Below are 26331 nucleotides of genomic sequence, written 5' to 3' on the forward strand. Positions count from 1 at the left end.
AAACCTATGCACAACAACTTAGATTAAATGAGGTAGTAATTGGACCGTTTCATGTCAGCATAAACAAGGAATGCAGGTTGGTTTTTTTGGAAATAAAAACTTTAAAGTGTAAATCAAAAAATTATCTAGATGTCTAATAAAATAAATTGATAATCTTCTATTTAAATAAATAAAAAAAATATTAATAATAACTAAAAGAGAAACTGAAAAAATTAAGAGATAGATGTAAATCAAGATATTTAATCTTGTAAAATAAAAAATTTACCTTTTTGTGTCTCTCAAATTTGATTATTAAAATCAATAAAGGATAATAAAAATAGAAACACACATGAAACTAAATAAATAAATAAAAAGGCCAAAAATATTATTTCAAAATAACTATTTTATTTTTATAAAATAAAGCTTATTTGTATAAAATAAAATTAAAATTAAATACAAAACAATTTTTTTTTCAAGAAAACCACCATAAAAAAAAACTTGCAAAACTCGTGACTTAGACTATAAGACTAAGATAAACCGATAGAAAAGAAATTGAAGATACCTACAAACCATTTTTTTAATAAAAATAATAATGTAGAATAATAAAATCATAAAAGAAAATGAGGGAAAAAAAATCCCTAACAATATTAACTCTTAAAACTCATGACATGTATCATTAGATCGAAAGCATGACAAATTGAAAAACCACAAAACTCGCCCAATTTTGAACAAATCAAACGCTAAAGGATGAAACCGAGAAAAAATCAATTACACAAAAAATTATAATTAAAAGAATAAGGGTGGAAATAAAAATAAAAAATAAATCAGAGGGCATCAACAAAATTTATATTGGAAGGTTAAATTGAAGGTAAAAAAACTTTGACTAAAGGAAAAGGAAATCAAAAGAAAGATGACTAAATTGAAAAAAAATAAAACTACATAAACTTTGATTTAATGATGAAATTGAAAACCAGTAAATTTTTCACAAAAGAGTTAAGGAAAAAAAAATAAAAAATCAAAAGAATAAGTAATGAATTGAAAAAAATAATATATGATAAATTGTAATTTTAGGACTAAATTGAAAAAATAATTTTTTTTTCTAAAAGGATGGATGACAAAAATAAGCAATAAAAAACCTAAGAACTGAATTTGAAAAACAAAAGAGAGCAGGCGCACACCGCATCAAAAGGAAGAGGACGTAGTGATGCTTGCAAGGACACGATAAAAAGCCAAGTTTGATAACCGAGCAGTGTCGCACGTACCGATCAAAGGGCACGGATACCACCTATACGTTGCCGGGTCATGAGCACGTGCCAAGGGGATTTTCAAAATTAAAAATTAAAAAATCAACATTAAAATATCAAAACGTCTCTTATAACATTGAAAATTACAAATAAACTTGTGTGAAAGGATAGAAACACCCCTAAATACGCGCGCGCACGCACATATATATATTATTTCTAGGTGAAAAGACGTATTTTAATTGTAGTCTAGAAAATGAAAAATTAATAAAACTCTCAGTAAATAGCTTTAGGTTTTTTGATCATGAGAGTAGAGAAGTATTTTTATTGTTATAAAGTTTGTAAGAAGATAAAGAAACTCATGGTCATCGGTTCTAAAATTTATTGATTTAGAGAGTAAAATCATAATTTTATTGTGAAAAATTTTTAAAAAATTCAAATACCTCAAAATAATATTTTAATAACCAATAAACCCATAAAAAAAACCAAATTACCTTCCCAAATAAAAGCTACTATTTTTTCCACTCAAGAATAAAATAGTTATTTTATTATAACAATACTCAGAAAGATGTGTTACGCGTAGAGTTTCTGTTGATAGTTGAAGTGGAGGATGGAGCACGTATAAAATTATACATAGAGAGAGCTTCCTTTTCAGTGAAAGTCGTTGTCGCACACGAAAACACACCACCTGTTCCTTTCTACCAGAAAAAGAAAAGAAGAAGAAGACGAAGAAAAAGAAGAGAAACAAAAGAAATTCCGTAAGCCTCTTTTACTCCCCTCAACATTCCAACCTCTCCCTCTCTCCCCCTCTCCCGTTCCATTTCCTAAAATCCTCTCTTTCCATCTTATCTCTCTCTTACAACAAATTCAACTTTCTACTGTTATTTAAGCTCAAATAGCTACCTATTTTGTTGATTTGTTTTCAGGTTTTCTTCAATCATTCAATCAATACTTACTTATTCGGTGATTTTGTTTTCGTTAGGGTTTTAGAGAACTATTTGCTTGTTTTAATTTTATAATAATTGTGATGTTGATCGTGGAAAGCAGAGTTGATGATCGGAGAATAAAGAGAGAAGAAGCAAATGATGATGGCGGAGAAGCAGTGGAGGAGATAACTCGTGCTAGTAGCAGCACTAGTAGTGGTAGAAGAAGAAAGAAAGATTATATGGGAGGTTGTTGCTGTTGTTCCTCTAAAGGAGCTGCTCAATCTAATAGCGCACCGCCTTATTATTATGTTAGTTCAATCACTTTCTTGCCCTTTTTTTAAAAAAATTAGAAATTTATATGATAGGATGAATAGTAGAATCAAATGATCGATGAACTTTTTTTTTGCTAATGTTCTAGTTTAGGTTATTAGACAAGTCGATTCAGTTAATGAGATGTCCATGGCTTTTAGTCTTCCAGAAATTACGTGATGGATTTATTGGAATGGATGAACTATCCTTGTTGTGGTTGTGAGATCATTTAGAGATATTTTATTTGCTAGTATCATTGTGCTCTTCGGCATGTTGCTGATGGTAAGTTGGATTAATCTGTTGTTAGCCTAGATATCAAAATAGATTCGGTTACTTAGAGAGACTAGGTTTACTATTTTGTTATGTTCATCGCATCTGGTTTTCTTGTTTGGTGTGCAGTACCCCAGAGCACCAGCAGAGCATGTCCCATTGTCATCTCACCATGCAGCTGGGTCTGCTCTATCCACAGGACTTCTGGTTGATACAAACCTGGACACATCAGTTCCTGATGCTTATAGACCACCTCCTGCACCTATGCCATTTGATGTGGCAGTAGGACATCTTCAAACCCTGCATAGGTCGAGAGAGACTTGTGGTGACAAGAATGATGGAGCTTTGCAAACAACAAATTCTGCTTCTGGACAAGAAAACACTGGCTTGAATACTCGGGAAACTTCGGCTGAGTGTGAAGATGTGAAGGAGTTAGACTGCAAGGCGCAAATCAATTCAGAACTTGATGCGGCGAAGGAGCTAGAAATTGAGCTTTCAAAGTCAGTTGAGCCTCTTGTTTCAGCAACAGAGGAGGAGGATTGTCCTATCTGTCTGGAAGGTATAATGCCCTTACTAAATCCTTTTCATTAATTGCATGTTTGTGGCTGCTTATGGCAGTGGGATTGTATCTATGATTTGGCTGTTTTAGCTGCATTTTACTATCTCTTGTGCAGAGTATGATTTAGAGAATCCAAAACTTATCACAAAATGCGAGCATCACTTCCATCTTTCATGCATTCTTGAATGGATGGAAAGAAGTGAGAGTTGTCCTGTTTGTGACAAGGTTTGCCAAACTATATTTTGATTTTTTTTTTTTAGTTTAGGGGATTTTCTTAAAATGCTTGATATCCACATGGTTCTGTTTCTCTCTCTCTCCTCACACACACACACACACGTTGCAGGAAGTGATAATCGACCCTCCTATTGATTAGTAGCTGTGCAGAAAACATGTTGAAGATCAACTTCTTAGCTGTTTGAAATCATGTTTGTGAAGCAAAAGTTACAAATGCATGAGAGTTTGGAGTTTTTTTTCTTTGCCCACAATCTGGTGCTTGCCACAGATTTGGCTGTAGCTATTTTTTTTCCTTCTTCTTTTTTAAGAGTCAGTGCCTACTTCAATGCTTGTTGTTATGTGTCCTCACTTCATCAAAGCTTCAGATTTTTCAAGGAAATGAGAAAAAAAAAATTAATAAAAAAAATTGGGGTGGCGGGGAAGAAGATGAGAAGAGAGGATAGAGGCTGGTCCTACATCATCATGGATGTCCATTACTTAGTCGTTATAACAGAACAGCAGGTGGGCGTTTTCTTTCCTTCTCTTTGTCCTAGTATAGCTTTACTGCAATTCATACCCTGAAATACTCTTACCATTGCTTTCTTTCTCCTTCAACCTTTTAAATTGTTATGTAAATCTTATATGGTTGTTTTGTCTAAAATTCATCTGTTTGTGAGTTTGATTGGTAGTGGGGGATTGATTGATGCAAGGAAAGTTTGGGAAGGATCAAAAGAAGGGCTTTTTGTTTAGATAATTCATGTAAATAACACTCTGATTTACACGTCAAGGTTTGATTTTGTCGATATGCTGATCAGTCATTTGTTAGTCTTTGGTTTTGTGCTGATTATTACTCTTCTGACTGCATCAAAAGGGTGAAATCTATATTTAACTTCACGTGCATTCATCGGCTGGTTTGAGATTAGCAACTGGATTTGCTAGAGGTAATCGACACCGGAACTTGTGATGATGGCCAGGTCAATCATGGGTACAGGTAGCATGCCTTCTAATAACCCAAATGTCTTGACTCATTTTACTTTTTTGTTGTGCCCCCTGAAGAAAGATAATACTTGCCCTTTAGAAAATTGCAGTTAGGTTACTTCAGCTTAATTTTGTTTACTCATCAATTGGTTGTGAATGTGACCATGATTTTAACTTGTTGATAGTATTTACTCTATGCAAGTCCTAAATATTGAATTATGCCTTTTATCTCGTTTAGAATCACCTAGGCCACCTTTCTGTTGAAACTCATTATGCTTTCTTTTTAATCAAGAAGAAACGGAAAGTTTACTTTATCACAATTGTGTAAATATTTCTTTAGATGAGTGATTGTAAAGCAACCTCCATAATATTTTTTCGGACGTTTGTTCTTTTTCATGGTTTACTTTCTAACGTCTGACTTTCAATGGTCCGATAATATTTTTACCTTTTTGTGAGACCTATTGAATAACCAAAGGAAAATCCATGTGCCCAAGTTGCTCTTTTAGTATCTCCCCCATTATTCAACCCGCAAGGCTGAAGTAGGGTGGAGGTGAATTTTGGGAATTCATCTCGGCATTTGAAGCTTGAACTCTCTGATCTTTTGTTAGATATGATATTTCGTCGGTTGGTCGGCGTGATCGGCCTGATCGGCCAGCTATCTTTAATAGTTCTCTCTTCCACCATCAAAAGACCCGTTCTTGGTATAAGAGGCTACCGGAATGCAGTGAAGCAACTTGGAGTAGGCATTTAATCTTACATCAATCACTAACATTATAAGATGCCGTGAATCTTACGCATGTGAAGCCATTGATACATCTTTCTCTATCTCTCTTCTAGTCTTCTGCAATAATTCAATGACCAGAAAAAAAAATACCCAAACAATTGGTACAAGCCCAGGTAGGAGCATTGAAGCATCTCGTGTTTGTGGATTTTTTTTTTCGTTTTTGCTGTACTGTTATTGTTTCTATTGGCGCCATCATCGTCCAAGTGAGATGCATCCAATTATTTGAGACATCTTCGGAAAATCTCGGAGCATGAGTGACTGTCCCCCGAAACATTTATAGATATCAAAGCAGAAACCTCATGAGGCTTAAGTTTGAGATGCTTAGGCGCTATAGCCACAAAGACACGGATAGAATCTTTCTAGCATGCATGTTAAATGAGATAGGGAAACAAAAAATGAAAAAAACTAACTCATGCCCTTAGGGCATATGTTAAGTAGTACATTCATTAAGCTTTATTTATTATTAAATTGTGTTAAAAAGGGAATAAAAATAAAAATCAATGTTATTTATTCAATACATTAAATAAGTGCTGTTTTTGTGGAAATACTTCTGTGTTTATAATAAATTTTAAGCAAAAGAGAAAATATTGTGATTTATTATAAACATTACATGACTCTTAACAAGTATATTAAAGGAACCTTTATCTAAAAAACATTATTTTCAATTGTTGTCATGTCAAGTAGTAGATGCTTGATGAAAGTTCTCAATATGTCATTTATATTCAGATTATTATACAATAAATTAAAAAAAATGGGCATTTTGAAAATTGCAGGGCACTATGCAAGTGTGCTATGGAATACATTGTTTATTTCTATTTTTTTTTTCATTCCTATCATCCAACTTAATTTTCTCGCAATTTCATCATCCCAATTCATATTTGTTTGGTTTTATACGTTGTTGAGAATTCCTTTGCTTTGCATGCCCTTACATAAGCAAATTGTCAAAAAATAAAAATAAAAATAAATTCTTGCATTAAATTAAAGATCAATGTGATGAAACGGAATTTTAAGTTGTAGTTAAAAAAAATCAAAAGAACAAGGACAAGATTTTACATGAAAAAATTAAAACCCTTTTCATTTTTAGCACATAAAACTTTGTTGTGTATTTATTTGGTCCTTTTCGTTTTAACTTTTTACATTTCAGATCCAAAATTTATTCTTTTATATTTTAGTTTTTAGATGTTAAGAGAGGAGAGAGAAAATGTATAGAAAAGGATATTTCAATCATAAAAAGGTCAAGTTTGGTTTCAATTGATTTATTTTAAAAAGAAAAGTTCAATAAGGTGAGTTTATCATTTAAATATGCTTTAAAATGTAGATTAGAATCCACTAATTTTATTTTGATTAAGTTTGTTTAGCGATTTTAAATGGATTAAACGATGTTTTATGCCTGAAGTTGGCGTTATACATATTTTTAGGGTGTTTTTCATGTTAATCAAGTTATAATTTAGATTTTTAAGGTCTCAAAACATAATTTTTAATTTTTTAGCTATTGAAGGTGGCTAAAATTTGCACCATAAATCGACACGTTATCCATTCAATAAAAAAGATTAGGACAAACAAAACATCGTCTGTCCATTCAATAAAAAACTAGAATCAAATGTGTCTGATATCTTTGTCAAATATCTTTAAATAATATATTTTTTATTTAAAATTTTAATCATTGTTTTGTCTATGAATATATATTTTAATTTTTATAATTCTAAATTTATTTTTTCTGTGATAATGTGTGAGAAATGTGCTAGTTTTGTCTAAATATATCCAATGATGAAGCTAGATGTGTGTTTCTGGAGGCCAGGCAGTGTTGAACAACCCCACATTCAGGCGGAACCAAGGATGCGGTCTTCATGACAACAGAAGCAGGCAAAAGAAGAGCGAAATCCTCCCGTTTCTATTGCCTCCTTCATTTACTTGTACAAGCTCTGCACTAAGCGAGACATCTAAGTTTGATGTTTCTTCCGGCACCTTTTTTTTAGAAATTTTTTTCAATACAGAAACAACAAAAGAAATAGTAAAAAATTATTAAATGATCAGAAATTTGCCAAATCACATCAAAAAAACGTATTTTTTGAGAATTTAGTATTCTTTATATTTTAAAAAATATATGAAAAAGAGGGTAAAAAACCAAGTTATGATATATAATTTGGGTCATTTGAATTTTTTATGAGTACATTGATATAAGATGTTTATGAATAGCTGCATTAATTTGAGGTCTTAATTAAGATGCTGATTCACTTTAAGCCGGAGCCTACACTGTGCCATATATATTCTGTGTAAAAAACAATTTCTAGATGCGACAAGCATGTTTCAAAAAATATAAACTTGAATTATAGTCTCGATTGAGTTTAATAAATTAGTTTTATTTTAATCAGATAATAAAAAAAATTTAACAACAATGATACACATACAAATTATTAAAAAAAACCGATGATAACTTAGAAAAAGCTTTGGAAATATGTAATTGGTTAAAAAAATAAAAAAAAATAGCTCGAGTCAATTCAAGATAGCATGATAGACATGTAACCTGAATAATAAGAGGTGAGTCAACCCCGATAAACCTGTAAAACATGTGATCCATGTTATGAGATCAAAATAACCTGATAAAAAAAAATTGAAGAAAAACACAAAGCTATTTTAAAAAAATAATGTTGAACAATTAAATTGAAAAAAGAAAATAAGCCAAAAAAAGTTAACATTGACCTATATTAACTTTTCAAGCCCATGCTAGGGTCATTAAACCAAAAGTATTATCCATACAAAAACTGTGAAGCTCAATTCTCAACAAATTAAATGCTGAAAGATTAAATTTAGAAAAAAATCAATTACACAAACAAATCTAAAATATAAATAGCAATTAAAAAAATGAAAGTGAAAATCAAAATAAAAAATAAATTAGAGGACGAACAATTTTTTTATTGGAGGGTTAAATTGAAAAAAAAAAACTAACAAAAGGACACAAAAAATAAAAAGAACAAGAACCAAATTATAAAAGAATACACTATAAACTTGGCTTGAAGGATAAAATTGAAAACCATAAATTTTTTGACGAAAAGGCAAAGAAAAAAAATAGAAATTAAAAGAATGATTAAATTGGAAAAAAAATTATATATTACAAATTAAAATCAAATGATTAAATAAAAAATAAATAAAACTTCAACAAATGACCAATGATAAAAATTAAAAATCAAAAGAATAAGAACTTGAGTTCAAATATTAAGAACAAAGAGGACCAACATATATTTTTCAGGGTGGGAGAGAAAAAAAAGGTTGACTGGCAACAAACCGCTCAACCTCTGCCTACACGCGCTGCCGGGAGGAAAATAACGCGGTGGTGAATCCAACAACATAGCTAAAGTGCAATTTTTCCACCGAGAGGCGCTAACACGCTGGGCAAAGTTCGTGGGCGTCTCCCACATGCCAACAAATTTTTCAAATTAATTAATATTTACTTGATGTTAAAAGATAAAATTCCTTTGATTACCCCGTAATTACAAAAAAGCTAAAGGAAAAGACCAAAAGCCACCTAAACCTACAATTAATTTTTTTTCCAAGAGCATACCTATCAATTTACTGTACATTATTAAATGAGAAGACATTTATACCCTTTTATGCAAGTTTTATATTTTTTTTATTCTAGTGGCAATCAATTCATTTCACGCTTAAAAAAAAATATAACTATACCCAAAAAATTATTTAATAACTAATGTGCCGTATGAAAATACCAAAACATTCCAATACAAAGGCAATTTTTTTATTGTAAAAAAGTCATTCCACTATTGCAGTGAATAATACACCGAGTCTAAGTGCACGATGTTTTTTCCTTGAGTTTTAGTTTATATATATATATTGGCATGATATTCTTAAAAACAAATCAAATTTACATATTTATAAGGTAGCCAAAAGAAAAGTTCATGATAAAAAAAAATTCTATAATGGAAAATATGTACAAAAAAGAGAGAGTCAATTCACAATATTAGTGAGTGTTTGACAATGTGGTAGGTTTTTGTGATTGGAGTTTAAAAAATATTGGTTTAAGAAAAATATTTTTAATTGTGGTTTTAAAAAATATGTTTAGTTAAAACTGTTGTGAGATAAATTTTATCATGTAAAATAAATAAAATATATATTATTTTAGCTTTTATGAAATCAGATTTTAAACCCAATTTTATATAAAATCCAATTTAAAAACAAATATTATTTAATTAGTCAAATAATTTTTTCAAAAAAAATAAAAGCTACCATAGTAGAGACATTTTTAATCAATGCTCCAATACACTTTTTAACACAAATACAGTTGTTTTAAAAATTACTAGATGGCATGTCCGCGTGCTGTCGTGGGCTTATGGAGCAAATGTGCTTGATGATGTTATAATTGCGAACCAGTGCTAGATAAGTAATAGAAACTGAAGGTATGATGAAACCATTATTCCCTAAAGAAAAAATAGTTGTGTTGGTGATAAAAAAACTTAGAGACTGAATAGAATAAGTTGTAGCAATCCACAATGTTTTGTGAGGAAAGTTATAGTGTTTTCTCCACATGATTTAGATTTACTTGTAAAAAAGAAAAAAATTACAAAGTTAAATTCTCAACCACCTCGATATTAAAAAAAAAATCGACAAAAATAATTTTAGAAAAAATCATAACAAAAAAACAAAAAAAAAAACCAAGTGGGGAAATACTGTACCAATACATAATGTTTTGTGAGAAAAGCTACAATGCTTTCCCCACATAATTTAGCTTTATTGTAATTGTAATTCTCAATCAGCTCAATATTAAAAAAATAAAATCAACAAAAACAAATTTGAAAAAAGTCATAAAAAAAATCATGTGGGAAAACATTATAGCAATCTACAGTGTTTAATGATAACAATAACAATAACAATAATTTTCAATTTAATAACCCTTCAAATCAAATTTATGGTTGTTTTTCAATATTGATAATAATTTCTTTTAAATTTATTAATTATTTTATTAATAATATTAATTATAATAAAAATAATAATATTTTTAATACAAATAATACTATTTTTAATATCAATATTTTTGAGTCTTGACATGAGATCCATTAGCTTTGGGTCAATTACTAATGGGTTCGGACCCAGTGGAGCGGGTCTACAAACCCAAGTGTGCTGGTCTGCACCCAGGCACACGGTTCTGCAGACCCCATATACGTGGTTTTACAGACCTGCTTGCGGGGGTCTGCAGCCAGGCACACAGGTCTGTCCCTAACACCCAGGGCATGCAACCCCAACGCTAGGTGTCTGCAGTCTAGGGCACAACCCCACCCCCTGTAGCCCTTGGAACTCTTTGTGGCGGGGCATAATAGGCTCAGCGCTAGGTGTTTGCAGCCCCACCATGCCTCACCAAAATTTGCACCGACCATTTTCTTCCAAACCATCCATTTAATGTCAAATGCTTCCCAATGAAAAAACAACCCCACCCTCCCCCTGTAGTCTTTGCAACTCTCTGTGGCAAGAGTTGTTCTACTACTATACTGCTCCAATCTACAGTGCCATAAATCTAAATGAATAAGACTTTTGCTAATATTGCTCCAATCCACAGTACAATAAGTCTCGATAAACAAGACTTTTTTTATATGATTTAGCTTGATATATAATGTATAATATCTAATCATAAAATATATATTTTTTAAGCATCAAGATAGGAATTTATTGACTTTTCTCAACTAACAATGAAAATAAATCAATATACATTTCTTTTTCTTTCAAAATGGGTAATAATAGATCCAATAATTGAGAATTTCCAAAATATATTTCATGAAAGATTTTTGGTAAATAGTACTTGTACTCTCGGAATCACCATCCAAAAAATCTCATCTGTCAGGTTATAATATAATATCCAATAGTTGGTTGCATATTTGCTAAAATTAATTTCAGGAAAAAATCTTCAATAAAATTGGTCTTTCCTTTTCAGCCCACCACTTCTTACCATTTCAAGGTTAATCAGGATCTGTGGTCAAACTCAAGACAGTCTTGTCTCAACTATTATAATCTCATTTAATATGTGTGTTGGAATGAAAAAATATTATATTTATATCTAATTAATCCTACTTATGAAATAAAATCTAAACTTTACTTTCGACATAAGTGATATAAGATCTCTCCCCTCTCTCATATATATATATATATATATATATATATATATATATATATATAGATGTGTGAGAACTTATGATATTATATATTCCACGAAATGGTGGCAGAAAAAAGGAATTCTTTTTATTGGATTTTGCTCTTAATTGTTTTTCCAAGTTTGGATTTTTTCAGTTAATTATCATTCCTTTTCTTGATTCTAATCTTAATTATCATCTACCCCCAAGTCTTAGATTCTTCAATTAGATCCCAAAGTCCAAAACTTTTCAATTGTATTAGTGTGTGCTGGCACCCACTAATCCTTTTCTTTTTCATCTATTTTTCAAACTCGCCAAGCCTCGATCTTCCTTTCCCTCATGTCCCCTCTCTTGAACTTTTTTTGGGTTGCACATATTTGGCTTCAGAAGGGAAAATCAACTCAAAACCAAGAAATGAGGTAATATCTTGAAAAACAAAGTAGAGTTAAGGTTGCCTGACACCTGCTCTTGTGCTGTCATATTTTACCATGTTCAAGATTTATGTCTACTTTTAGTTCTCGTATCAGATATGTCTCTTAAATGCTTGATTTGTTGTCTGGACTAACATGGTAAAACGGAGCAAATAAAAAACAGCACTTTGTTGCTGTCTTTTTTTACGGATTTTCTTTATTTTTGTTGATTTGTGATTTACAAGGAGGTTTGGTAGAGAAGGAAGATTTTAAAAAAATATATAGAATTTGAAGCTCATGGCAGGATGGTCAATTTTGACAAATGGTTCTGCTTTAGATTGTGTTGATGATGTTATTAATATATACAAGGGTGATGGTGGTTGTTGTCTAGATATTAATCATCATGTGAAGGATGATGAGGCTAAGGATTGGATTGCTATTGATAATTCTGATGAGGATGATTATGAGTGTGAGGATAAAGTAATATGCTTGTTTGATGAACTCGTTTCAAAGTTTTTGAATGAGGCCGCTGAAGGAGGGTGTATTAGGCCTATTCCAGCATTGCTTGGTGATGGGCAATCTTTGGATTTGTTCAAACTCTTTTGGGTTGTGAGAAAGAGAGGTGGCTTTGATTTGGTAAACGGTTTTTGGAGCTTTGTGGCTAAAGAGTTAGGGTTAGAACTTCAATTTTCACCTTCGGTTAAGTTGATATATATTAAGTACTTGTATGAGTTGGAAAAATGCATGAGTAGGAGTTGTAAAGAGGAAAAAATAAGAAAGGGGAAGCGTCAGTGTGATGGGAATCTGAGTTGTTCGTCATTGGAGCTAGAGATGCAGCTCAGAAGTTTATTATTGCATAGATGTGATAGAAAGCAAGAGGATTGTAAATTTGCTTCAGAAGTGTATGAGAAAAATGGCAGGTACGTTGAGATGGATACTGGGAAGGGTAAAATAGGTTTGTTAGACACCAAAGCTGTACATCGAGTACACAATGGTGTTGGAAATAGGAATTGTGATCATGACAAAAATTTCATGCTGAAAGAAATAATTATTTTAATGATAGTGATGATGATGTTGTGATCTTGGATCCGAGCATTGTCAAGAAAGAATTTAATTCTCGCAAGAGAAAACGAGAACCTCTAACAAGAATGCTTAACTGGGTGATCCAAATTGCAAAATGTCCCGATGATCCTTCCATCGGAGTAAGATCACCACAATTTAAGTGGAAGAATCATAAAGGCAATGAGTTGTGGCTCCAAGCCATAAGGGCACGGGAAGCTCTCCTACATAGAAGGCATTTTGATCCTAACATTGAACAATCACTCTTGCAGGTACATTCTATACTTTTACCCATTGTTTTAAATACCAATGCGAGGTTTTTGATTTTGGAATGGATTATCGGCCATTGCTAATTTTAAAATGCACAAGATAGTTATTATGGATCTGTTTAGTTGTTAGAACTAGCATTTTTTTTAAAATCATGGAGAACAAAGAATAGGAATTCCTATTCAAATGTTATATTTTTCCATTTGTCAAATTCGTGATGAGTTTGTAATATTTGACATAATTTTTCATAGTTTTCCTATATAAATTATTGACTATTTTCTAAATGGAAAACTAGGGTTTTCAAACTAAAATTAAAAACACACAATTTCTTACCCTTATATGCATGCTTTCATTATAATAGAAAATTTCAAGATTATATATATAGTTGATATTGTTTTTAAAAATTTTCCAATAAAAATCTAACAATTTTTTGAAGAGTTATTGGTAGTTTTTTTTTCCAACAAGTTTTAAGCTGAGTTAAAAAAAAAAATGCAAAGATGTATATTTAAATTATCATAATTTTTTCTATGAAAAATAATTATAAGGTGGACATTTTAATTTTCTAGATAGAAAATTCTTTATATATATATATATATATAGTTTTTAACATATGAATGCATCTTCCAATTTTTTTTTTGGAAAATGAAAACTGCAAATTGAAAAGAAAACAAAAAATGGAAACTGTTTTGATTAATATGGATGATGTTGCCTCAAATTCGATGCATTGTTAGCTTCTTAACATGTCCTGTCCCATCTCAGGCCTTATGCTTGGCTTGCGGGTTTAGTGACTTTTGTTCGTAATATAACACCTCTCAGGGGCAGAGATTGCACCTGATGCTTAAAAGCGACTTATGCCTTTGACTCCTGGTTAACTTGGGATATTGATATCGTCACATATCTAATGTTGTGGATAGGTCACATGACAGCTAGATGGGCCCAAGCATCAGAGAGTCACTCCAAGGAAGGGACCCCTGATCTGCAGGATCCAAAAGCTTAGGCTCATCCTCTAACTACCACATGACCTCTCAACAACGTTAGATATCATGGTTTAAGTCACCGTCGTGATGACTATTATCCTAGTTAAATGCTGCGTAAGAGTAAAATCCCCTGTAAGATGTCATTGTTTACAGTAACCTTATCAGTGAATTTAAATCTGAATCCATATCTTCTCTTGGCTGTTGATATCGGGCTAAATCACTTGATCAGCCAATGATAGATCATTATATTTCAATGCATTTAGACTTTTAACAAATAATTATCAACATGACTTGGACAAAGTAAAGATATATGCTTGTAGTGCTAACAAATGACTGCACAAGAAATTCTAAGTGTTGGTTTGGACATGCACATATTCAGAGACAAACAAAAAGGGCCAACTATTGGTCATGTGAAGTTATTTGGATTTTTGCCATCCTGAATATGATCCAAAATGCAATGCATTTTGTTTTAAACTATCTTGATGATCTGCATTGCCTAGGCAATAATTGTGAAGATATCTGTTATGCTTGTTGTGGTTCTTTGGAAAATCCCATTCAGAAGTTTGTATTGTAGTTAAATGAGTTTAATTGTTGTCATATAGGTATACAATATGAACTTCCAGGACAATCGAAAGATGCATCCATCCATGTTTGAGGATGTTAGTGTTCTAAGTGAACACTTTGCAGAGAGGTCAAGATGCAGCAAGCGGCTCCCTGCTCTAGCGAAACCTGACGTATGCTCTTGTTGTAATTCATGTTCTGCCCCTCAAAGTAAATCTACAAGCCCTCTTAAGACAGAGTGTGAGAATGGCCTTAAGGAGCAAGAACTTGCTGTTGATTTATCATCCAAAAACGCAACATTTGATGGATCTGGGGATGGGCATGTCCGTAGGCATGTTGCTGTGGGCCCTCTCTTCCAAGCTGAAGTCCCTGAGTGGACTAGCGTGGTTTCCGAGAGTGATTCTAAATGGCTGGGCACACGATTATGGCCTTTGGAATGTGAAAACCATAATGCCGTATTTGCCATGGATCCAATTGGAAATGGAAGACCCAGTGTATGTGGCTGTCAGCTTCCAGGTTCAGTTGGATGTGTGAGATTTCATATTGCCGAGAAAAGAATTAAATTGAAGCTTGAACTGGGTTATTTGTTCTATCATTGGCAGTTTGATCGCATGGGTGAGGAAGTTTCACTTAGATGGACTACCGAAGAAGAAAAGAGATTCAAGGATATGGTCAAGTTTAACCTTTTATCTGCAGGCAAGTGCTTCTGGGACAATAAACACAAGTATTTTCCTAGAAAGACCAGGGAAGAATTGGTAAGCTATTACTTCAATGCATATCTTGTTCGGCGCAGAAGTTATCAGAACCGTGTAACTCCAAAAAATATTGATAGTGACGATGATGAAACAGAGTTTGGATCTTTTAGTGATGGTTATGGCCATGAAGTACTCATGGTTCCTGGTGCCTACATGTTGATATGTTCTGAGAATAAGCAATGCACTGATTTCAAATAGACATGAATTTAGGTTCAGAACAGCTTCTCTTATCTGAAAATTGAATCCCTTTTTTGTAACACCAAAGCATAGCTCGAAGCTCCCAACGATTTTGATTGGACCAGGAGGTCGCAAGAGAGTAACCCAGTTTTGCGAAGATCTTCTTTTGCAGTGGAGTCAGCTGGTGGAGTTTTCCTTATAAACTCGGGGGAAAGAGGTTGCATGATGTGCTAAGAGTGCCCTCACGCTGCTTGCCAAGTATCTCAAGTTATTTGCTTGTGCATTAACAATTTTCTGGAGCTGTGTGGCAGCATTCTGTCCACCATCATCCCATACCAGCTGCTAATCTTGGATGAAGGAAATTTTAGGAGTGAAAGAAAGTTGCGGACAGTGGCGTTTCTTCGGGTTCAACTGGTACTTAATTTTGTGTTCAAAATGTTGTATATGGCTGCATGCTTGCTATTGTGAATTCTTTAAATCTTCATTGAGGGTTGTGGTGGACCTCGCGGTAGTTGTCTAAGCCATGGCCATTTTCCTTCTCCTGCCTTGTGTTGCTTTCTGGACCCTTCTTCTTTCTATAATGTTAAATGTTCATGTAGGTACCTGTACGGCTTGCAGTTTGAAGATCGATGCTCAAAGAAAGTTGTACCATCTCAGTTTTTCTCAATCTGATCCCAAGGTTGTCTTTTCCTTGTAGTAGAAGGTTGTTTTTTCCATGTATCAATCATCCATGTATTTATCCATTAAAAATGGGTTAATGACATGTTTGCCCTTGTATTCTTTTTTTTTTTTGGAATGTTTCCTTGTAAAAAATCTTTTGTGGATTCATTCAACTAACTCTATTTAATCCTATGACACTTGTCAGAAATTTATACATTGACTAATAAGATCATTACTTGAAAAATGAACTACATATATAAAAATAAAACTTATGAAAAAATTAAATTTAAAAATCCAAACAAATAATAATAATAATAAAGTGAGAATTTAGTTAAAAATGTTAAAAATATTATATTTAAAAAATATGTAAACAATAGATATTGAAAGATATAATGTAATAGAAAAAAGAAGAAGAAAAACATATTAAACTAAAAAATCCATATTATTTATGAAAAAACTCATTTTTTTTTTGTAAAACTAAATTATCTAAAAAACACAATTAACCAAGAAGAAATTGGTATTTCAAAGGAAAAAAACGAGAGAAGAAAAATAACCCTAAAAAAAAAGCCTAAGCTATGAGCGCGAATCTAGTTTGCTCAGGCTGCTTAGACCTTCAGAAAAGCATGGAGCGTGGGTTCAGACCCGTGTACAATTCATAATTTTGTATCTTGGTGAACAATATAAAACATTGTGGACATATTTTAAATCCTTTTGTTTTGTTTATAATTTGATTGTAATTATAATAATATGAATGTTGTTTTTTTTTTAAAAAAATGAAGTAAAGCAATCCTTTATAGGATAAGGTTTGCTTTTATCTAATCGTTTTATTTTAGTTAGTTGTCTTCTGCTTTACTTTTAATCGGATATTTTTTATTTACTATAAAAAAATAAATGTGCAAGTACTGAAAAAAAAATTATGAATTAAAAATTCAATGTTTATATATAATAAAATAAAATAAAAATCATATATATTAGTGAATAAAAAAAGATTTGTTAATGCAACCTCGCTTGTAGGATTTGAAGTTAATTTAAAATGTAGTAGAAAAATAAAATAATATTGCAAGTATATTTTACTATATCATGATTTTTTTAATTGAAAAACACAAAGATGCTATTTACATTAAATGAAATAATTTATTAAATGTATAATCCGATAAACTGAAAAGAAGCTATAAATGCCAATCAAATTCCAAAATAAAAAGATAATTATTCTCATAAAAGTAAAAGGTAGATAACTATAATATTTAACTCTAATTTTCTTTTTAATATACACGCTTTGTTTTTTTAATCAAGAAGGAATAATTTGTAGTTTATAGAAATATCATGGAAAAAGATTTATAGATAAATTAAAATAATTTCATTGAAAAATTAAATGCATACAAAACAATTAAAAAACAATCTTTATTTAAAAAAAGTGAAATAGATAATCTAAAAAATAAAAGAAATAGGGGTATTAATTTAAATATAAATCAAAAAAATTAATTAAAAAAATACATATAAAACGAGGGTATCAATTAAAAAAAAAAGGTCAGACACTACTAAACCTAACCCATTTGAAAAAGGGCTCGCAGACGTGGGATTTTAATTTTTTTAGTTGAAAATAGGAAGGATAACATGTCGTTTGCTTTATTTTTATATAAAAAAAATAAAAGCAGACAACACACTGTGTGCCTTTCTAGTTTTCGACTACTTAAGAGATAGCTAGAAAATTGAAGAAGGTATTTTTATCTAAAAATGCAATTTTCAGACCAAAAACACATAAAAATACCTCCATATGATGCAAACACACCAATAAAACAACCCAAAACCCCCTAAAACTCGCATAAAAACATTAATCCAAACTAAAAATAAAATCCTCTCCCATGTTTTACCTTTTGTTTTGGTAATTTCAAGGGAAAAAACAAATCAATAAAAGTCCTCACATTAAAAGAAATCAATTAACACCAAAATACACTATTTTCATGGTCAGAATTAGTGTCAGCCAAGAGTTTATTTCTCTATCACCAGAATTCAACGACTCTATACTTTTCTCAAACCAAGGACCTACAAATAAGAAAAATAATGTTTTAGATTCAACGACTCTATACTTTTCTCAAACCAAGGACCTACAAATAAGAAAAATAATGTTTTAGATTAATATTTATAATTTGAAAAGTTGGAGGATGAAGATTTACTTAATCTGGTCTCCGATTTGGTTGTACAAGGATGGAAAAAAAATATCACCGTTGCATTCCATGGTATCATGTGTTTTAGTTTACAATGCATCTTGCAAAGTGATTTGGCCGCACAACTTAGTATTTTGCATAATAATAATCAAAAGAAAATTAAAGTCATGAGGTGGTTTCTTTAAGACCAAAAAGAAATTAATTAATTTAATCAAAACTATAAGATATTTTACCGTCGGATTCCTTGCAGAAAGAACTGCTTAAATAAGGAGAAAGTCGTCACCTCTTGTGCTCCATGAGAGCGTAGCGTGCCGGGCAGGATCGGCGATGGATGATGAGCGGTGTCGAATACCAAAAAGCCTTCAGGAAACTTCAACTATATAATAATGAAGAATTTTGTTGTATAATAATAATAATAATAATTAAAAAAACACTAACAAAGAATCTTAAATTTTGATTAAATTAATAATGACTGATTTTTAAGATTTGTTTTCATGTTTTTGTTGTATAATAATAATAATTTAAAAAAAAAACACTAATAAAGAATTTTGGGCACGGCCAAGACGTAGAAAAAACAAGTGAGATGGGTAATGTTTATGTCCAAGCAAAGTGGAATCTTTGATGCTGCAAGCAAAACTGTCTGACTAATATGTGCGGAACAGAACACAAAATAATATATATACTTAAACTAATAACATTATCGTTATGAATTTTAAAAAAACTTGATTTCACTGTAGCTGCACTGTGTTGTTAACTAGCCTGTAAGTGTTTAGGTGTGTGGTTTTTCATTCGGAAAAGTATTAAAATAATGTTTTTTTATTTTTAAAAAATAATTTTTGACATCAGCAAATTAAAATAATTTGAAAATACAAAAAAAATATTAATTTGAAGTAAAGAAAAAAATAAAAAAATTTCAATTTTTTTCAAAAACGCTTTTGAAACGTAAAAACAACTATTCGTGACATTTTTTCCTTTAGAGGACTTGAATTTTTTCAATTTGTTTATCAACCTTAATTTCTTTTTAATTTAATTGTTACAAGTGCTGGAAAAAATTATTTTTAAAAACATGGTCAATGAGTATATTCAAGGTCAAATAAAAAGTAAAATCCATTTATTTTTTAGGTTAAAGTCTTATTTGAATTTAATCTTCAACATAAGTTTATTAACATAAAACATTAATATAATTTAAATAGATTATGAGGGAATAATAGATTAGTTTTAAAAAAATTGGACATGATAAGACTATCTAAAATTCAAATGTTAACTAGGGAATCGAATTATTCACGATAAAAATTCAAATTTTATTCTAGTTCCTTGCCTTGTAGGATAGTGAACATTCGTAAGACTAGATATCTCTTAAATTATTTTGGTATAATTGTTTTGTATTTTTTTGGATAAATTTAATTTGTTAATATCAAAAATAAATTTTTAAAAATAAAAAATAATTATTTTAATATATTTTTAATTAAAAAATACTTTAAAAATTAACTATATTACAATATAAAAAAACCCTAACATTACTATGCTTTATAACAACGACACTAACGTTATCTGTCTAATAGACATTTCTCTGAACATCTTCGACGGGTTTTTTAAAGGAAAAACATTCGATCCGACCTTTAAGACTACTATAATAAAACTATATTTAAAAAAAAAAAAACATAGAGATTCAGTCATATGATCATGTATATGATGACCATGCACATGCTCGGTGTTTTTGAAAGACTACTCATCATATCAATATCCGTACCTATGTTACGCATGTTATGTCTAATACAACAACATACCATCACTCATATGCCAATCAAAATATGCCACGTTAATATCATTGATTTTGTGGACCAGTAGTCTACTGCCAATTATATGAGCACCCATGTTAATGTCATTTGTTGACATGTCATTGTGCTAGCATGACATGGTATTTTAATTGTTGGTGAAAATTGTTATTACTTTGAACCTCATGCGATGGAATATCGAGATAAATAAATTATTTACAAAAAAATCTGGATTATTTTGTAATCAGGGTTGATTTTAAAAGAAATGATATCATTTTATTTATTTATTAAAAAAACGTTAACTAAACATCTAAAAGAAAAGTAACCAAAATAAAAAGAAGAAATGGAAATAATGTAAAAATAAAATTAAATTTATGCATTCTATGTAAAGGAAAATTACAGTGAAATAGGAAGCTGACTCCACATAGCCATGGGAGAGTGTGCATAATAGTATTATAAAATATAATTCCTACTTTTTCCTCTTTCATGTCCGAAACCATTTTAGATAAAAAGACCTCTTTTCTATTCTTTCAACAATCCGCAAGAAAAAGAAAAAAAAAGGAGCAAAAATGTCTTCACCAAGCAAACGCAGGGAGATGGATTTGATGAAACTGTAAAAATCTTGTTTCTTTTTTGACAAGTTTCGTTCTTTATTTAATTGGGTTTGTTCGGTGTTTTTTTTATCGATTTTTAATTTATTTTTTCTGGGTTTTGATTGACTAGGATGATGAGTGATTACAAAGTGGAAATGATCAATGATGGCATGCAAGAGTTTTATGTGGAATTCAATGGACCTAAAGAAAGTAAGCAATCAAAATCTTCAGTACCCATTATTTCTTTTTACTGTTTTCTTTCTTTAATTCAACTTTTTCTTAAAAAAATGTTTTTCTTGGTGGGTTAATTTCTGTTTTTTCAGTTGATTTTTTATTTATTCCTGTTGATCCATGTGTATACTTTGGTTTTTGTACTTGTTCTTCAAGATTGCAGTGGATAAGAAGTTATATTTCCTTCTTCTTTTTTCTTTGATGAATTGAGCCCTTTATATTTCTTTTACTGCAGGTTTTTCTTGTTGAAGTTGAGTTTTAAGCAGATCTTTTTACTATTGATGCATGAGAAGAAACATGTAGTTTTTCTTTTACTGTAAAGTAGAGTGTGATTTTAATGAATTGCACTGCACTTCTTCTTCTTCTTCTTCTTCTTATATTGGTTGCAAGTTTGTTGTTTGTTGATTTTCCTCAGCAAAGATAAAGTTTAAGTTTCTTTTGGGGTTTTTTAATTATGGATACAGATAATTTATTATCTCTTCTCTTCTTTTTCTTTGTGGGAACATGGCAGGTCTTTATCAAGGAGGTGTGTGGAAGATAAGAGTCGAATTGCCAGATGCTTATCCTTACAAATCTCCATCAATTGGCTTTGTCAACAAGATCTATCACCCAAACGTTGATGAAATGTGAGTTAGTGGATGCTAAAATTTGACTACTTTAGCTCGTTCAAAGTTGGTGTTTGCTTATATGTATAGTTAGTTTACAACTTTTAACGGAAATGTGGGTTTGTGCTTGAGTTTCAGGTCTGGTTCGGTGTGTTTGGATGTTATCAACCAAACTTGGAGCCCCATGTTTGGTAAACCTTCTGCTTTGTTGTTATTTATCTATGGACACTTTGTATGCTATATGTGGAGCTTCTAAATCTGATTCATCCATCCATAGATTCTTCAATTTTTGAGTAATGCTGTTATTGTCAGAATTTGACAATTTCCATTTTAATGAAAATCCACAGATCTGGTAAATGTATTTGAAGTATTTCTCCCTCAGCTACTTTTGTATCCAAATGCATCAGATCCATTGAATGGAGAAGCTGCTGCTTTGATGATGCGTGATCACACTGCTTACGATCAAAGAGTGAAAGGTAGGAACTCTAAACATAGTCTTGTGAACTTAAGCATTATTTCCAGTTCTCTTATTTCCATCCTGAAATCTGTAGTTTTTTTCCACTTTAAAATGCATGTTGAAATTCATGAATATAAGACTCCGAGACAGGGAAATTACGTTGCATGTCGAGGACAACATTAACCCAGCTCATTTATGCTCATTGGTGACTGAACCAATTTTGTTGAGGTTTGAGTGATATTCTGAAAGAAGCATCATAGTTTAACCTTGAACTTGATGAGTGATTCCTGTTCAGGTTTATTATAGCTCAGTGTTTCAAGTTGGTAGCTACAATTGCTTTATCTAATTCCAGTTAAATTAATTAGTCATTGGATTTTCATTTTGGATCTACATCTTTGAACTTGCACGCTTGTCGCATGTTTGTTTCCATTGTATATCTATAATATCTGACCTAATTTTAGTTTGAACTTGGAGCATGATTTGTTTCTGCTGGGTTTTGATTATTAGGAGGATTCATGCCATTTAGGTAATTCACTGCATCCATTAAAGATCAAATAGGAAGCAGCAAGATCTGAGACATTGAGATGTACCTCTACTTTCCTCTGTTGTCTTTTGGGTTGGATGGTTTGATGCATTGAAAGGACTTGGAATCTACATATCCTTAGGAAAGTAATAAGACCTTTAGACCAATAAAGCAAAATGGGTCTACTGTTGATTTTGAATTGTTAATTCAGAAATTGCTATATATTGAACGGAAACATTTCCTGTGAAAAGGCATGTAATTACATCTATTTTGATGCATGAGTGCATGAAGGCAAGGGGACTGCGAACCATTTGTGACATTGTTGGACAGTGGAGGGGATGTTGGCTGTCAGGCAATCGCTGCTGCAAACAGTTTATTTTCTTCCACTAGAATTTCTTTACAGAAATTTGTGTATTGGGTCTGGGAAGACTATAGTATAGTAAGATTTTCTTTATGAACATGGCTGTGGGAGAGCTGATGTTAGTCAATCATTTATTGTCTCTTAACTAGATCCTGAAACCCAAAATCAAATTTGTCTTTTGAAAAATGATTCAGTAACCGTGAAATGATATCAAATATGTGAGGATGGCCTCAATTTCCTACACAGGAATGACAGATTTAAACAATAGGAGCCCCAACAAGAATACATGGCTGCCCAAAGAGTAAGGATAGTTAATGTTGGTTTGATCAGTTCTTTGTTTTCAAAATGGCTACTAATTTGGTTTTGGAATTTGGAGATTATTTGAGAAATTAGAACTTTGTGTGATTGGAAGAAGAAATGAAGAGCAGTTTCTGATGGGGTTCACAAAAATGGACTTTATGTTGCATGAAATATGGAAGTCTGATATAGGTCCGTGTCTTGTATGGTGATGGATCATCAAAAGTTAAACAAATCTAAGCTGGTAATAGATGTATACTGTACCTGTACCTTCTCTGAGTGATGCGTGCATACTGGCATCAACCTCATTGTTTCTATGAATTGTATTATGTGACAAAAAGATCATCAATCCAATGTTTTATCTGCTCTTATCGTCTTGAACTCTGCCTTGTATTTAACTTCTAAGCCGCCATCATTATGTTGTTGTAACTACTCGCACCGTTCATCTATTTGTCTTGTTTCTCTTTTATTTCCTGAAATTGTGCAACTGTTACTTACGACTGTCTTATTTCCAGAATATTGTGAGAAATATGCGAAGCCAGAGGATATAGGGGCAAAACCAGAAGAAAAATCCAGTGATGAAGAGCTGAGTGAAGATGATTACAACTCTGATGATGACCAAGTCGCTGGCAAAGCCGATCCTTGATTAAATATATGGATGTCTTCCAATTGTCTGTACCTGTACATGAAATTCAGCTCTTTTAAAATGAAAAATTAAATCGCACAGCAAAACTGAAGGCTGATGGAAAAAATCCTTCCCTTCTCTCTTTATGTCTTTATTTGCCATAAATGTAATTATTCAAACTCTGGATCAATGTTTCAGATATTCATTACTGTTGGGAGGGAGGGTCTAAATCAGGTTGCTAATTCTTTGCATGTGCATGAACTTGTCATATTTTTGTGGGACTTGTCTGGTCTCCACTCCACTCATGGATGTCTTTTGGTAGAGAACTTAGCTAATGGTGATCGGAGGGCATCTCTCATCCTCTTCTGTTAAGCTTGGAGAGTTTACTTCCAAATTTGGAACTATAATTTCTTTGAGATTTTTGGGGAGATCCATGGCGGGTATTGAATAACTTGGTTGAATCAAGCTATAAACTCCACTAGTCTATTGGCTCATGCCTTTTCTTTCCTGGTCCATAGCTCTAAAGACACTTCCCGAAAATGTGCGTTCTTTGAATGGGCGAAGGATACCTATCAAAGAATGTGATCATAATATAATGCATCCCTAAGCAACAAGGCCCCTATAGCTCAGTGGTAGAGCGTCAGTCTTGTAAACTGAAGGTCTGTAGTTCGATCCTGCATGGGGGCATGATTTATATTTTTCTTTTTCTTCTTTGTTTGTTTGTTTTTGGTCCTAAAATAAAACCAAAACATTGAATATTCTCTGTACGATGCAGCATCTAGCCCTATCTGTACCCTAACTTGAAAAAACTTTGATGAGACTAGATTTCGACACTAATTTTTACTATCAAAACAGTAGTTTTTGGTATCAATGTGTTTTATTAGATGAGAAGAGTTTCAATCAGGTGTTACTTAACATTCAAATTGCCAGAGAAAATAGATCTAACCTTAAGAAGTTTTTGAGTTTTAGGTTGGGTTTTTTTTTTTGTTCTTGAACTATTTTTTTAGGTTGTTTGAAGGTATAAATGTGTTTTAGATCTATATGGTGTTTTTGGGTCAAATTATAGTTGAAAGTTGGATTTTTGGTGCAAAACGCCCTGACTTTTCAACAATACTTGGTCGACGGAATCTGTGCAAAACAAGCGACGCGTTATAGCAATTCTGGAATGAAAGCTAATGAAGAAAGGTTACAGAGCTGTCACAATGGGGCTGGTGTAGTGCTCTAATATATTTGATGAAAACATCACATGGAAAGATTTATAAGAGCTTGGTAAACAGTTTCCAAGCTTCTGTCAAGATTCTCGAACCATTTCCAGGCTTTTGTCCATATTCTTAAGGGCAAGAATCATTTTAAAAAGGGGAAATTGTTACCAGTTTTTAATAAAATAAGGATGGAGATTTAAGCACGTGCATAATATGAAAAACATGTGAAGATAATAGTTGTAACAAACTGGCTAATTTGATCATATGTGATTAGTTAGCTACGAGGTAGTTAGCTGTTAAGGCAATTAACAGTTAGTAGTTAGAATAAAATAGTCAGAACAATTGTAATTGTTCTCTTCTTTACTTTTCTGCTATTTTTTTTTTCCTAATCCCGTAACTCTTCTCTTGCTAAGCTGACAGCTTAACATTCACGATTTTCGGACAGCTCTCGCTTGCTTTTACCTTAAAATTTTATTAGCCTATTTTTGGACAACTCTCGCTTGCATCATTGAAACCTTCTTAATTGTTTTTGCTAAATGTCTCACCCTATGAATAGCAAAAACATTGATTAAGGTCGTAATTAGAAATTTATAGGCAGATTTTATGTATGCTCTCCCAACCAGGATTTTATGCTCTCCAGATTTTTTGTTAACACATGTAATCACCAAGAACAAGAGGAGCAGAAGGTGTTAATGGAGTTTTAAAGTTTGAACTTGAGTGAAATTACATTCCTCAACTGCCCCCCACAAGTATTGCCCCCCCAACTTGTGGACAACCTAAGAGCACAACAAGTATGTGAAAAGGATAAACAAACACAAACTTTTCTTTTTTCCTAGTGTTTTGTAGCTGTTTAACGGACAAAAGCTTAATAATCTTCCCTTTTTTATTGGGAGCACAATTATTTGGTTTGCTTTCTCATTTCTCCAATCCCTTTGCAACCTATACGGGCCATGGGGGAGAAAATAATCACCATTCTAAGTTTGATCTCAACCCTCAACATTGAGTGATATTTGTCTACTTTTGAGTAGCATGTCTAAACCCACTAGACAATAGTGCAGAATATCTTGTGTTGTTTTGTTTGGATTTTTTTTTTTTAGATTTGAGGAAACCCCACCTATCGAAAAGTGTACTTTGTGAGCTCAGGTGAGCGAGTAAAACCCCGGCTATCACAGGTTTTTATAAGAGGTGCATGTCCTGACTCGAACTCGAGACCTGCTGTACAGATTTCAAGTCTTTTACTA

General features: G+C 31.9%; 3 protein-coding genes and 1 non-coding gene across 6 annotated transcripts; all 4 read left to right on the forward strand.

Annotated features, from left to right (window-relative positions):
- Positions 1-1811: 1811 nt before the first annotated feature.
- Positions 1812-4300, forward strand: LOC7472755 (probable E3 ubiquitin-protein ligase RHB1A). 3 transcript variants are annotated; one of them, XM_024593716.2, is made up of 5 exons: positions 1812-1978; positions 2268-2454; positions 2855-3284; positions 3400-3509; positions 3628-4300. In XM_024593716.2, the coding sequence occupies exons 2-5, from the start codon at positions 2386-2388 to the stop codon at positions 3655-3657; spliced, it is 639 nt and encodes a 212-aa protein (XP_024449484.1). In that variant the 5' UTR covers positions 1812-1978; positions 2268-2385; the 3' UTR covers positions 3658-4300. The 3 variants fall into 3 exon arrangements, with proteins under 3 accessions (XP_024449484.1, XP_002298023.1, XP_024449485.1); XM_002297987.4 differs by lacking the exon at positions 1812-1978 and adding an exon at positions 1985-2146; XM_024593717.2 differs by lacking the exons at positions 1812-1978; positions 2268-2454 and adding an exon at positions 2516-2737.
- A 7150-nt stretch (positions 4301-11450) lies between these two features.
- Positions 11451-16383, forward strand: LOC7472756 (AT-rich interactive domain-containing protein 2). Its single transcript, XM_002297988.4, is given in 3 exon segments — positions 11451-12877; positions 12880-13131; positions 14706-16383. Coding segments are annotated over 3 exon segments (1944 nt in total). The 5' UTR covers positions 11451-12097; the 3' UTR covers positions 15618-16383.
- Positions 16384-20628: 4245 nt separating this feature from the next.
- On the forward strand, positions 20629-24118 carry LOC7472757 (ubiquitin-conjugating enzyme E2 4). The gene is made up of 6 exons (XM_002297989.4): positions 20629-20809; positions 20920-20999; positions 21532-21646; positions 21764-21816; positions 21973-22101; positions 23779-24118. Exons 1-6 carry the CDS (start codon positions 20766-20768, stop codon positions 23907-23909), a joined length of 552 nt encoding a protein of 183 aa, XP_002298025.1. The 5' UTR covers positions 20629-20765; the 3' UTR covers positions 23910-24118.
- A 385-nt stretch (positions 24119-24503) lies between these two features.
- TRNAT-UGU (transfer RNA threonine (anticodon UGU)) lies at positions 24504-24575 on the forward strand. The gene has a single exon. It is a non-coding gene; the product is annotated as a tRNA-Thr (tRNA).
- Positions 24576-26331: the final 1756 nt, after the last annotated feature.

The sequence above is a fragment of the Populus trichocarpa genome, chromosome 1, assembly GCF_000002775.5.
Source record: "Populus trichocarpa isolate Nisqually-1 chromosome 1, P.trichocarpa_v4.1, whole genome shotgun sequence".
Lineage (NCBI taxonomy): Eukaryota > Viridiplantae > Streptophyta > Magnoliopsida > Malpighiales > Salicaceae > Populus > Populus trichocarpa.